This window comes from Hypomesus transpacificus, unplaced genomic scaffold (genome assembly GCF_021917145.1).
Source record: "Hypomesus transpacificus isolate Combined female unplaced genomic scaffold, fHypTra1 scaffold_139, whole genome shotgun sequence".
NCBI classification, from domain to species: domain Eukaryota; kingdom Metazoa; phylum Chordata; class Actinopteri; order Osmeriformes; family Osmeridae; genus Hypomesus; species Hypomesus transpacificus.
In genome coordinates, this window is record NW_025813713.1 from 61,893 (window position 1) to 76,468 (window position 14,576).

The following is a 14,576-nucleotide window of genomic DNA, read 5'->3' on the forward strand; positions in this document are numbered from 1 at the left end:
TCCCCTCTCCTCTTCCCCTCCCCTCTCCTCTTCCCCTACCCTCTCCTCTTCTCTCTCCCCTCCCCTCTCCTCTTTCCCTCCCCTCTCCTCTTTCCCTCCCCTCTCCTCTTTCCCTCCCCTCCCCTCTCCTCTTCCCCTCTCCTCTTCCCCTCCCCTCCCCTCTCCCCCTCCCCTCTCCTCTTTCCCTCCCCTCTCCTCTTCCCCTCCCCTCTCCTCTTCCCCTCCCCTCCCCTCTCCTCTTCTCTCTCCCCTCCCCTCTCCTCTTTCCCTCCCCTCCCCTTTGTGTGTGCACTTGTCTGCTGGAAGGGCTTCTGTTGGAGTCATTTACATATAAATGAATGTCGCTGTTCGCACACTGCTAGCCCATCTACACAGACAGAAAAACAGACAGATAGGCATGCAGGCAGTCAGACAGATAGTAGAGAAGGGGAGAGAGATTTAAGAGAAGAGGGGAGGAGGGGGGGGGGTGGGAGGACAAGGAATTACTTGGGAGGAGCGAGGGACAGAGAGGAGCGAGGGACAGAGAGAGGAGCGAGGGACACAGAGGAGCGAGGGACAGAGAGGAGCGAGGGACACAGAGGAGCGAGGGACAGAGAGGAGCGAGGGACACAGAGGAGCGAGGGACAGAGAGAGGAGCGAGGGACAGAGAGGAGCGAGGGACAGAGAGGAGCGAGGGACAGAGAGAGGAGCGAGGGACATCATCCCAGATTCTACTGACGGGCTTGTAGTCCATCAATCCTTTCCTACCGTACTTCCAGTCTACCACATTTCCTGTCCTGAAACACTTCCTGTCCACCATGTAAGGGAGGTGAGGGGAGAGAGAAGAGGAGTGGTTGAGAAGAGAGGAGAGGAAAAGACAGAGGGAGGAGATTAATAAGGAGTTGGGAGGGGAAAGAGGGGAAACTAACAGGGACCCAGTGTATGTATGGGTCCTATCTACTTTATTAGCATGAATAAATCATTAGACCTAGTGTTGGGAGGGGGGGGGGGGTCAGGGAAAGTGCAGTGGTGTGTGTGTGTGTGTGTATGAGCGCGCCCCAGTGCCGGCTGACTACCTTGCCATATATCAATGTTGACTGTAAAATACATCTTTAAATTTGATACTGCCTCATGAATAAATGCATGCTTACAAATGTCCTTAAATGGAGGCTTAGAAGAGGAGGAGGGGGAGAGGAGAGGAGGAGAGGGAGAGGAGAGGAGGACTTCAAGTGACAGAACATGTGTGTGTTGTGTCTATATAAGTGTGTGTGTGTGTTGTTTATATATGTGTGTGTGTGTTTGTTTGACGTTGGGGGTTGCTGTGCTGGGAGAGCAGATGATCCCTAACCCTGACCAGGCTGATGTCCCTCATATGCTGTACCTCTCTCTCATCCCACTGTCCTCTCCCCTCCTCCTCTCCTCTCTCCCCTCTTCTCCTCTTTTCCTCCCCTCTCCCCTCCCCTCCTCTTTTCCTCCCCTCTCCCCTCCCCTCTTCTCCTCCCCCCTCCCCCTCCCCCTCACCTCCCCCCTCCACCTCCCCTCTCCCCTCCCCCCTCCACCTCCCCTCTCCCCCTTCTCTTTCTCATCCTACTGTCCTCTCCCCTCTCCTCCTCTCCCCTTCCATCCTCTCCTCCTCTCATTCTCTCCAGCCCTCTTTTCTCCTCCTTTTCTCTTCTCCCCTCCTCTCCTCATTCCTCAAGGCCAGCATTGATCTTTTTTATTATACCTATGTTTCTCTTTATCTAACCTGTGTGTCTGTCTGTCTCTCTCTGTGCGTCTAACCTGTCTGTCTCTCTTCCAGATGACTCGTCCAATCCAGGTGAAGCCTGCCGACAGTGAGAGTCGTGGAGGTAGAGATCTTCAATTTTCATCTTTCTCTCCTCCCTTCTCTTTCTCTCCTCATTTCTCTCTCAAAAGTACACACATCCTTTACTCAAGTAGAAGTATAGATACTCATGTTTAAAAATACTATGTTAAAGGTTTATGTACTGACTACACTTTTTCACCCTTTTTAAAGTAAAAAGTAGCCATTACTACTACCTGTTGGACATCACATCATATTAATACATTACTACAAAAATACACTATAGACATGCAAAGCATTTGCCGGGAATCCTCTTTGATGATGACAATTCCTAACATCTCCCTCATTCATATATGGCCATGGGTGATCAGGAATGTCTCTATTCTCAGTCATATATGGCCATGGGTGATTAAGAATGTCTCTATTCTCATATTGACATTGCTAACTCCCTCTGTTTCGTCATTCTCTTCTTCCTCTTATTTCCAGTTAAACAAGACTAACAATGTGCTGGATGAGTAGTTGTCATAGTGACCATACCATCTCACTGACAAGGCCTTTCCCTGGAGTTGTATTCTGCACAGTTCTGCTCTATTCTCTTCTATTCTGCTGCTTTTCTTCTATTCTCTTCTGTTCTGCCCAGTCAGATTCAGTTCTACTCTTAATTTCAACCAGTGTGTTTGTGTTTGGTTTCAGAAGACAGGAAGTTGTTTGTGGGCATGCTTAACAAGCAGCAGTCGGAGGAGGATGTGTATCACCTGTTTGAGCCGTACGGAGTCATCGAGGAGTGTACTGTCCTCAGGGGTCCTGATGGAAATAGCAAAGGTAGGAACCAAACATCCACACTTCCTGTTCTGATGGGTGGGGGAGTTAGCAGGGTGAGGATGAGGGGGTGGGTTAGCTCAACTCAGGAAGCTAGCTTAGCCCACACACCGTGCTGCTATACACACCGTGCTGCACCGTGCTGCTATACACACCGTGCTGCACCGTGCTGCTATACACACCGTGCTGCACCGTGCTGCTATACACACCGTGCTGCACCGTGCTGCTATACACACCGTGCTGCACCGTGCTGCTATACACACCGTGCTGCACCGTGCTGCTATACACACCGTGCTGCACCGTGCTGCTATACTGTCGTCCTTCCAGTGTACACATGCATAAACACACACTTACACGTCTGCATAAACACACACTTACACGTCTGCATAAACACATTCACTTCATTTTACTGTATTTAATGAATGATTCCTGTCTCTGTCTGTCTGTGTGTGTGTGTCCAGGCTGTGCGTTTGTAAAGTTCTCTACACATGCAGAAGCCCAGTCTGCAATCATTGCTCTGCACGGCAGCCAGACCTCACCAGTAAGTTCCTCTATCTCCCACACACACACACATAAATACCCTACCAGGCCTCGCCAGTAACACTTATGCACCAGTATCTGGTGAATTGCTGGGCTGGTGAAATAATGTTTAAGGCTGTAACATACTTCCCTCTCTCGCCCTGCCTCTCCCCCTCTTCTCATCCCTGCTATCCTCCCTCCTTACCTCCCCTCTCCCCCTCTTCTCATCCCTGCTATCCTCCCTCCTTACCTCCCCTCTCTCCCTCCTCTCATCCCTGCTATCCTCCCTCCTTACCTCCCCTCTCCCCCTCTTCTCATCCCTGCTATCCTCCCTCCTTACCTCCCCTCTCCCCCTCTTCTCATCCCTGCTATCCTCCCTCCTTACCTCCCCTCTCCCCCGGCCTCCCAGGTCCCAGTATGCTTCCATCCTCTCTCCCTCCCCTCTCTCCCTGACCGCCTCCAGGGATATTAACCAATAGACTTGTTTACTTCACCTTTCACCAAACTGCCTCCTGCATTATTCATCTGCATGTGAGCAGGAGGGAGCAGGGATGAGCGAGAGGAAGAGAGGGAGGGGGGAGTGTTAGAGAGATAAAGGCAAAGAGAGGGAGAAAGAGGGAAAGAGAAAAGTAAGGAGATAGAGTTCATCCCCTCTTGGTAGATTAATTGATTATAGAAATCGGATCAACGTGTGACATTCTGAGTTGTGAGGGTTGTACCTGATGATGGTTGTAGATATAAGGAAAGGAGTTTTTTACTACAATGATACTATTTAGTGTTGCAGCATACCCCCCCCCCCTCCCACACACAACACACACTAACACTTTACTGACTCACACTAAACTTAAACCTCAGGACCACTCTTTTAACCTAACCCAATAACACAAAGCTGTTATTACCGGTTGTGGAGTAATTCACATTACAGTTCTGTTTCCAAATGACTTGTGATGTTACACAACTTTACTATACTCAAACACAGTGTAACACGCCACAACATACCACAATATTGTAATATACTGTAACATACTTTATACCATGGTCTGGGTGAATACTCGATTCATATTGGCTGTAGGGGTGTCCATTATCAGGTGATAATGTACATCTACTAAGTAGCAGCAAAATGGTCTGTTCATGCTATAAAATGTACCATGTAACATGTACCGTGTCAGAGAGGTGAAGTGTGCGTCCGTCTCTCCTCAGTGCTGTGAGTCTCTCCTCCCTCAGGGCTGTGAGTCTCTCCTCCCTCAGGGCTGTGAGTCTCTCCTCAGGGCTGAGTCTCTCCTCCCTCAGGGCTGAGTCTCTCCTCCCTCAGGGCTGTGAGTCTCTCCTCCCTCAGGGCTGTGAGTCTCTCCTCAGGGCTGAGTCTCTCCTCCCTCAGGGCTGTGAGTCTCTCCTCAGGGCTGTGAGTCTCTCCTCCCTCAGGGCTGTGAGTCTCTCCTCCCTCAGGGCTGAGTCTCTCCTCAGGGCTGTGAGTCTCTCCTCCCTCAGGGCTGTGAGTCTCTCCTCCCTCAGGGCTGTGAGTCTCTCCTCAGGGCTGAGTCTCTCCTCCCTCAGGGCTGTGAGTCTCTCCTCCCTCAGTGCTGTGAGTCTCTCCTCCCTCAGGGCTGTGAGTCTCTCCTCCCTCAGGGCTGTGAGTCTCTCCTCAGGGCTGAGTCTCTCTTCCCTCAGGGCTGTGAGTCTCTCCTCCCTCAGGGCTGTGAGTCTCTCCTCCCTCAGGGCTGTGAGTCTCTCCTCCCTCAGGGCTGTGAGTCTCTCCTCAGGGCTGAGTCTCTCCTCCCTCAGGGCTGTGAGTCTCTCCTCCCTCAGGGCTGTGAGTCTCTCCTCCCTCAGGGCTGAGTCTCTCCTCAGGGCTGTGAGTCTCTCCTCCCTCAGGGCTGTGAGTCTCTCCTCCCTCAGGGCTGTGAGTCTCTCCTCAGGGCTGAGTCTCTCCTCCCTCAGGGCTGTGAGTCTCTCCTCCCTCAGTGCTGTGAGTCTCTCCTCCCTCAGGGCTGTGAGTCTCTCCTCCCTCAGGGCTGTGAGTCTCTCCTCAGGGCTGAGTCTCTCTTCCCTCAGGGCTGTGAGTCTCTCCTCCCTCAGGGCTGTGAGTCTCTCCTCCCTCAGGGCTGTGAGTCTCTCCTCAGGGCTGAGTCTCTCCTCCCTCAGGGCTGTGAGTCTCTCCTCCCTCAGGGCTGTGAGTCTCTCCTCAGGGCTGAGTCTTTCCTCCCTCAGGGCTGTGAGTCTCTCCTCCCTCAGGGCTGTGAGTCTCTCCTCCCTCAGGGCTCCTCGTCCAGCCTGGTGGTGAAGTTTGCCGACACGGACAAGGAGCGCACCGTCCGGCGCATGCAGCAGATTGTTGGACAGTTTGGGATCTTCAACCCTGCTGTCGCCCTGCCCTTCACCTCCTACAGCAGCTATGCACATGCGGTGTGTACACACACACTGGACACACACTATACATGTACATACAACCAAGCTCACACACACACACACCTCCTCTCCTCTCACTCAGTCCAGGTCAGGATAAGACAGCCAGAAAATTGGGAATAGATGGAAAGGTGATGAGAGGAAAGAGGAGAAAAAACGAATCCAGTCAACTCTAATAGTAAGAGCCATCATGCTGTCTATATACATGTTGTCTATCTGTGTACAATGAGATTTATTTTTTGTTACACCCACCCCCCTCATGAGAGCCTGAATATATCTGGTTGTCACTACACAACATTGATCTGGAGGGAAGAAGACAGAGAGAGAGGGGAGAAAGAGATAAGAAGAGAGATGGAAGTTAAACATTATCTTATGAGTGAAGGTGCGTGGGTGGGAGAGGTGGGAGGGCAGGGGGGAGGGGAGAGAGGAGATGTAAGCTAACACAGCAAACATCGCCCCCTGCAGGTGATATTACTAACAACCACAGCTGACAAAGGGCATCCTCAGAAACCAAAAGACACAGACACCCTCGCTCTCACACGCACACCCTCGCCCTCACACGCACACCCTCGCTCTCACACGCACACCCTCCCTCCCCGGGGACAGCCAGCTTACAGGCACAGAGAGATTATCGTCTTCAGGTGTCTGGAGAGTAATACTAGCAGACGCCACCTTTTAAACCCTCCTCTCTTTCTCTCCTCCCTCTCCTCCCTCCCTCCTCTCTCTCTTCCTTCCAGCTGATGCAGCAGCAGACAGCCATCATGACAGGGGGGCAGGGAGGGCACCTGGCCCCCTGCATCTCCTACCCCACCACCCAGCTCCACCACATGGGGGCGCTCAGCCTCAATGGCCTCCAGCACACGTCTCTGGGTGGGGCCGCAGACTTCCACCAGGCCCTGGGTGAGCACCGCATGACACACTTGACGTGATGACACACTAATGAGTTCAGGGTTCAGGGGTTGTTTGAAAGTAGTGCGGGTCCTAACCCTCCCCTCCCCTACAGGCCTCAGCTCTCCTCCAGCCAGTCTCTCAAGCTCTGTTCCCAGCCTGATGAGTCCCCTGGTGAACGGCTTCGCCCCCCTGGCCAGCCCGCACACCGGCCCCCCCTCCCTGGAGCCTTTATACACCAATGGCCTCCCCCCATACTCCACCCACAGCCCCGCCCCCGACAGCCTGCAGCCGGCCTACACTGGGGTGCAGCAGTTCACAGGTACGCACAGACACACACACACACACAAATACACGCACACACTTGTTATATTTCCCTCTCTCCGCTTCTCCCCTCCAGCAATCTACCCCTCCCCCAGCCTTCCCCCTCAGGCCCTGCAGCACCAGCAGAGAGAAGGTGAGGGTGAGATTACTTTATATATACTATATACACACACATACACACTCATATATATGGCATCTATGAGCATATATATATTTATAATCATAAAAATCGACTTTTGGTAATTTAGCTTAATTTAGCAAAATCAATTTATACTGAGAAACAAATCATCTGTCATCAAGAATGTGTGTGTGTGTATCTGTGGCGTGTGTGTGTGTATCTGTGGTGTGTGTGTATCTGCGGTGTGTGTGTATCTGTGGTGTGTGTGTGTGTGTGCGCTGCAGGACCAGAGGGCTGTAACCTCTTCATCTACCACCTGCCTCAGGAGTTCGGGGACAGCGAGCTCCTGCAGATGTTTCTCCCTTTCGGCAGCATCATCTCCTCCAAGGTGTTCATGGACCGTGCCACCAACCAGAGCAAGTGCTTCGGTGAGCCCTACACACACACACACACACACACACACAGAGGGGAGAGAGAGGAGCGAGGTAGAGGCTTATATTAGCACTGTGAAAAGTTTTAGCAGCAGCAGACAGGACCTGTGGTTATTATGGGATGTGCTGTGTTCCAGGATTTGTTAGTTTCGACAACCCAAGCAGCGCCCAGGCAGCCATCCAGGCCATGAACGGCTTCCAGATCGGCATGAAGAGACTGAAGGTGCAGCTCAAGAGGCCCAAGGATGCCAGCAGACCGTACTGACCCACACCAGGTGAGACCAGCTCTGTCTGACCAGGTGAGACCCACAGCAGGTGAGACCAGCTCTGTCTGACCAGGTGAGACCCACACCAGGTGAGACCAGCTCTGTCTGACCAGGTGAGACCCACACCAGGTGAGACCAGCTCTGTCTGACCAGGTGAGACCCACACCAGGTGAGACCAGCTCTGTCTGACCAGGTGAGACCCACACCAGGTGAGACCAGCTCTGTCTGACCAGGTGAGACCCACACCAGGTGAGACCAGCTCTGTCTGACCAGGTGAGATCCACACCAGGTGAGACCAGCTCTGTCTGACCTGGTGAGATCCACACCAGGTGGGTCTACCTGGTCCTGAGAAGGGTCTTGCACAGTAGCTAGAACAGCCTGGTAAGTACAGAGATATGTTCTAATGATGTACAACTGACTGACTGTAATTGACTTTGGAAAGCAGGTTACTGGAGAGAGACAGAGGGGGGGAGAAAGAGAAAGATGTGAAACAGATGTGTTTAATTTCTCCTTAGGAGTAAGGTCTGTAATTGGCTGGTCTCTCTCTTCCAGGTCTGTAATTGGCTGGTCTCTCTCTTCCAGGTCTGTAATTGGCTGGTCTCTCTTCGGGGCAGGATATCTCGCAGGAGTTCAGCTTTTTATTTATTTTGATAAGGAAATTATGTTTGAAGAAAACAAAAACATCAATACAAAAGTATTTCCGAAGACATATCAGCATTTACTTATGTAGACGCGGGTTACCTTGGCGACAGATGGCGCAACGGGGTGGTTGCCACGACAACGTACACACAGATGACGCAGAAAGAGGCAGGTCAAGATGAGAACAGAGTTAGGATAATTCCTGACAGAACAGAGTTAGGATCATTCCTGACAGAACAGAGTTAGGATCATTCCTGACAGAACAGAGTTAGGATCATTCCTGACAGAACAGAGTTAGGGTCAGCCCTGACAGAACATCGTTAGGGTCAGCCCTGACAGAACTCAACTGTTAGTTAAGCAACAAACTAACTAAAAAAGCAGCAACAACATATATATTTCTATAATGTATTATACACACACACACACATACACAGTTAGCAGCTGTCACCACTAGACTAATTAGGGTCGACACTTGAAGATCAAAGTGTGGATTTAACGCTCCACTTTTCACACTGAGGGGTCTCTCTCTTCCTCTCTTCCTTCCCTCTCTTCATCTTTCTTCCTTCCCTCTCTATCTTTCTTCCTTCCCTCTCTTCATCTTTCTTCCTTCCCTCTCTTTATCTTTCTTCCTTCCCTCTCTTCTCTCCTCCTCTCTCCTCCTCCTCTCATCCCCTCTCTTTCTATCCAAATCCATCTTCTTTAGACCAGAGAGGTTACCATTAGCAACAGAATAAGGAACCAAAGAACTAAACGTGTATTATTCTCAGCAGTGACAGAGGCTGACCCCTGACCCCCGACCCAACCCTGACGTACTGATGATACTAATACCACTAAGTACTATTAATGATATTACAAGTTTAAACTTATAAGGAAACAGTAACTTCAGGTTGAAAGAAGAAACCACATCAGTTTTGTTCCTTATACATTTATAGCTATTGCCAGGTATATTTAAACAAAAAGAGAAAAAAACAAACAAATATTTTTAAAAGCAATTATATTTTAGTGGTGTAGAATGTGGGGTTTAGAGCTTGTTTGGGGCATGCTCAGATCATTCATGACATACCATCTGGAACATTCCATCCACAACATCACATGACATGTGCTCCGTTGCTAGGCGCCCACAGCAGCGAGGGGGCTCCACACGGTTGGGCTCCTTACTCCTTACTTACCTTACCAGCACCTCCTTACCTTAATCCTTACTGCCTTTCCTTGGACAACAACAGGAGAGAAGAGGAGGTAGGAGAGGATGAGAGGAGGTTGTTGACAAAGGAGAAGGGGATGGTGAGAGAGGAGAACCTTCCTCGGAACCCTCCACCCTCCTGCTCTAGAACCCTCCTTTTTTAGAACCTTTCCCTCCACCCACTGGAAATCTACTGCAGGTATCTTCTAAATTATTCAAATCAAATTAAACGTGGCCTTTAAAATAGCGTAGGTTGAGTACCAATTAAACGTGGCAACTTTGTGTTTATGTAGACGTGTGTCAGGAATAAAATGAGCAAGAGATGAGGTGTTGTGACAAGAGAGCAGAACCGTAACCAGAACCAGCTCCACAACAGAACCAGCCCCACAGTAGAACCAGCTCCACAACAGAACCAGCCCCACAGCAGAACTAGGGCCACAGTAGGCTGGTGAGGAGGGGGGTGGGGGTGAGGAGGGTTTGAGTCCGTCTACAGAGCCGGGTCAAGGCACCACTACCTATGATGTTATCACACTGCCATTATTGAACCAACTTCCCGTTTGTCATCATTATTCAGCCATCGCCGCAAATATACTTTTCTGACCATGCCCAATAGAGAGCCCAGGGGTTCAAGGTTATAAAGACAATGGTAATACTGGTATTAAGTTTGTATGTAAAAGCACAGAAACTTTCTAGGGGGTTACTATGGAGGGGGTTTGCACTGTTAAACTTCTGGTTCATCAGCACAATGCATAAAAAATATATGAGAAAAGATACTGAATCTGTCGACTTGACTGGCACTGAAGCAAAGCTGTCTTCAAAAACTGGAGGATAAACGCTGTTTACAGGTCCTTCTGAAAGGGGAATGCGCCCTCTGCCTGTGTGGCAGTGTCATAACAGCATGGTACACAATGGGGAACATAATTTTTTTTATATAAAAAAATAAAATGTGTTCTGTCATAGTCTGAGAAACCAAACATTGAGTCCTGTTGACGTTTCTTGAAAACTTGCTGCTTAGATCATTTCATACTCACTATTAAAAGGATTGTTTTATAATTATTTATTTGATCAAGTAATTACTTGATGTCAAGGGTATATATTTATGTAATAATCTATTTGCTTATTTAGCCAATTATTTATCTAATTTAATCAGTTTTATTTCATGGTTATGTTAAGGTATTTATCAAACAGAAATGCTTGTTGGGGCTTTTCTCTTTATCTCCTTTTTTTCAATTTTACAATAAAAATACAAACTGGTTGACTGGTCCTTATCAGACTGAATGACTGGATAGTCTGGAGCAGGGGTGTCGAGCTCCGGTCCTCGAGGGCCGCTGTCCTGCATGTTTTAGATGTTTCCCTGATCCAGCTCACCTGATTCGAATGAATGGTCGTTATAACAACCCTTTTAATTGAATCAGGTGTGTTGGAGCAGGGAAACATCTAAAACATGCAGGACAGCGGCCCTCGAGGACCGGAGTTCGACACCCCTGGTCTGGAGAGAGGAGATGAAACAGGAAGTAAAATGAAGAGGGGAAGGACAGAAAGTGGAACAACGGTGATGTGAGGTCAGAGTGCAGCGAGGCAGTTCATCTTTATGACCATCCTCAGATACAACACATGAACCTCATACCCTGCTCTGAGATACAACACATGAACCTCATACCCTGCTCTGAGATACAACACATGAACCTCATACCCTGCTCTGAGATACAACACATGAACCTTATCTTGTCTGATGGGGGGGGGGGTTTACAGGTTGCTGACGTCCAGGCTGGGTGATGGGGGGGGGGGGGGGGGGGGGGGGGTACAGCTTGCTGACCTCCAGGCTGGGTGATGGGGGGGGTACAGCTTGCTGACCTCCAGGCTGGGTGATGGGGGGGGGTACAGCTTGCTGACCTCCAGGCTGGGTGATGGGGGGGGTACAGCTTGCTGACCTCCAGGCTGGGTGATGGGGGGGGTACAGCTTGCTGACCTACAGGCTGGGTGATGGGGGGGGGGGGGGTACAGGTTGCTGACCTCCAGGCTTGGTGATGGGGGGGGGGGGGGGGTACAGGTTGCTGACCTACAGGCTGGGTGATGGGGGGGGTACAGGTTGCTGACCTACAGGCTGGGTGATGGGGGGGGGGGGGGGGTACAGGTTGCTGACCTCCAGGCTTGGTGATGGGGGGGGGGGGGGGGGGGGGGGGGGTACAGGTTGCTGACCTACAGGCTGGGTGATGGGGGGTACAGCTTGCTGACCTACAGGCTGGGTGATGGGGGGGGGGGGGGTACAGGTTGCTGACCTCCAGGCTTGGTGATGGGGGGGGGGGGGGGGTACAGGTTGCTGACCTACAGGCTGGGTGATGGGGGGGGGTACAGGTTGCTGACCTACAGGCTGGGTGATGGGGGGGGGGGGGGGTACAGGTTGCTGACCTCCAGGCTTGGTGATGGGGGGGGGGGGGGGGGGGGGGGGGGGGTACAGGTTGCTGACCTACAGGCTGGGTGATGGGGGGTACAGCTTGCTGACCTATAGGCTGGGTGATGGGGGGGGGTCCAGCTTGCTGACCTCCAGGCTTGGTGATGGGGGGGGGGGGGGGTACAGGTTGCTGACCTCCAGGCTTGGTGATGGGGGGGGGGGGGGTACAGGTTGCTGACCTCCAGGCTTGGTGATGGGGGGGGTACAGGTTGCTGACCTCCAGGCTTGGTGATGGGGGGGGTACAGGTTGCTGACCTCCAGGCTTGGTGATGGGGGGGGTACAGCTTGCTGACCTCCAGGCTTGGTGATGGGGGGGGTACAGCTTGCTGACCTCCAGGCTTGGTGATGGGGGGGGTACAGCTTGCTGACCTACAGGCTGGGTGTTCCCCAGAAGAGGGCACCCTTCAGTAAAAGTTTGGGGGAGATTGTCTCGTCAAGAGAGAAAGGACTCTACACTCCGGTCTGTATGAGGTGCTCTGTACCTGCATCCATCCCTTCTTTAGCTTACCAAGAACTGGATTTTATGCAAATAATTCCCATCACTGCTGGAGATGCATCCTGTCATTAGGACAGGCTTAGGTTAGCGTTAGTTTAGAGGGGATGGAGGGACGAGAGGAGAGAAGAGTTCAGCAGTAAAACTAAGAAATCACAAAACAAACACCTAACATCCAACACTTTTTTTATTATGTAAAATTAATGATTATAATAAAATGCAAAACACATATTAGTTCACTTTCCATAAAAGTATTCAACAATATCTAACTAAATCACAACAACTGTGTAAAACATTACAGTTGAAACATGTTCGCCATATAAAACACTTATATACAATCTTTCAATATATTATAATATAGAGATTTTGTTTCTTTACCTTGAAAGATAGGAAGGCAAGCAGCTTGATAAGGGAGTGGTTTGTCTTTGGGAGGATTATGATCACACCTTAATCTGGGAATGACTGAAAATCACCCTCCACACACACACGCTGGTGAGTACTGACCCTCCACACACACACACACGCTGGTCAGTACTGACCCTCCACACACACACACACGCTGGTGAGTACTGACCCTCCACACACACGCTGGTGAGTACTGACCCTCCACACACACGCTGGTGAGTACTGACCCTCCACACACAAGCTGGGGAGTACTGACCCTCCACACACACACGCGCTGGCACAAAGTGGAAGTATGTACCTGACATGGTGAGGTATACTGTGCTATATACCTTTTATCAGGCCTCTTAACCAGCATCAGTGTAACCCTACAGGAGGGCATCTCTCCAGGAGCAGGGTTGGAGTGTAACCCTGCAGGAGGGCATCTCTCCAGGAGCAGGGTTGGAGTGCAAACCTACAGAGGGGTATCTCTCCAGGAGCAGGGTTGGAGTGTAACCCTACAGGAGGGTATCTCTCCAGGAGCAGGGTTGGAGTGTAACCCTGCAGGAGGGCATCTCTCCAGGAGCAGGGTTGGAGTGTAACCCTGCAGGAGGGCATCTCTCCAGGAGCAGGGTTGGAGTGCAAACCTACAGAAGGGGTATCCCTCCAGGAGCAAGGTTGGAGTGTAACCCTACAGGAGCAAGGTTTGACAGATATGAAGGTATATGACACAGTACTTCCAAGGAATGTTACTCAGGATGGTCCTGAGTACCATGTCCTGTACCTCAGATTGTATGGACAGGGGTACCATGTCCTGTACCTTGTAGGTAGTCTTTACATTCAGTTGTTGAATACTCTGAATAAGAAACACAGTCTTCTGTAAATATGATGAGAAAACAATGGAGTGGACCACAAATCTGTTCCAAAACCATGAGCAACCTGGATGTCTGTGACAGTACAGACCATAATAATCAGGCACCGGGAATTGTTATTTACAAAAATCAATTTTGATGACGCCGCCTTCAATCAGAGCTGAGTTCAACAGTCATTTTGGGATTTTCACATTTCAGAGTCTGTGTTAGTGCTGATCCAATGTACAGGTGTGTAGACGACTGGGTGCGTGTGTGTTAGTGCTGATCCAATGTACAGGTGTGTAGACGAGTGGGTGCGTGTGTTAGTGCTGATCCAATGTACAGGTGTGTAGACGAGTGGGTGCGTGTGTGTTAGTGCCGATCCAATGTACAGGTGTGTAGACGAGTGGGTGCGTGTGTGTTAGTGCTGATCCAATGTACAGGTGTGTAGACGAGTGGGTGCGTGTGTGTTAGTGCTGATCCAATGTACAGGTGTGTAGACGAGTGGGTGCGTGTGTGTTAGTGCTGATCCAATGTACAGGTGTGTAGACGAGTGGGTGCGTGTGTGTTAGTGCTGATCCAATGTACAGGTGTGTAGACGAGTGGGTGCGTGTGTGTTAGTGCTGATCCAATGTACAGGTGTGTAGACGAGTGGGTGCGTGTGTGTTAGTGCTGATCCAATGTACAGGTGTGTAGACGAGTGGGTGCGTGTGTGTTAGTGCTGATCCAATGTACAGGTGTGTAGACGAGTGGGTGCGTGTGTGTTAGTGCTGATCCAATGTACAGGTGTGTAGACGAGTGGGTGCGTGTGTGTTAGTGCTGATCCAATGTACAGGTGTGTAGACGAGTGGGTGCGTGTGTGTTAGTGCTGATCCAATGTACAGGTGTGTAGACGAGTGGGTGCGTGTGTGTTAGTGCTGATCCAATGTACAGGTGTGTAGACGAGTGGGTGCGTGTGTGTTAGTGCTGATCCAATGTACAGGTGTGTAGACGAGTGGGTGCGTGTGTGTTAGTGCTGATCCAATGTAC

The 14,576-nt window shown here is 50.6% G+C and overlaps 1 protein-coding gene across 1 annotated transcript in view; it reads left to right on the plus strand.

The window, feature by feature from the left end:
• Positions 1-10,616, plus strand: part of celf5a (cugbp, Elav-like family member 5a) — a 30,630-nt gene extending 20,014 nt beyond the window's left edge. Inside the window, exons 3-12 of the mRNA XM_047051193.1 lie at positions 1,781-1,829; positions 2,477-2,605; positions 3,064-3,143; positions 5,378-5,524; positions 6,262-6,424; positions 6,528-6,734; positions 6,813-6,869; positions 7,139-7,282; positions 7,423-7,560; positions 8,134-10,616. Of these exons, the coding sequence (XP_046907149.1) occupies positions 1,781-1,829; positions 2,477-2,605; positions 3,064-3,143; positions 5,378-5,524; positions 6,262-6,424; positions 6,528-6,734; positions 6,813-6,869; positions 7,139-7,282; positions 7,423-7,550 (1,104 nt within the window). The 3' untranslated portion in view covers positions 7,551-7,560; positions 8,134-10,616. The remainder of the gene's footprint in view (positions 1-1,780; positions 1,830-2,476; positions 2,606-3,063; positions 3,144-5,377; positions 5,525-6,261; positions 6,425-6,527; positions 6,735-6,812; positions 6,870-7,138; positions 7,283-7,422; positions 7,561-8,133) is intronic.
• Positions 10,617-14,576: the final 3,960 nt, after the last annotated feature.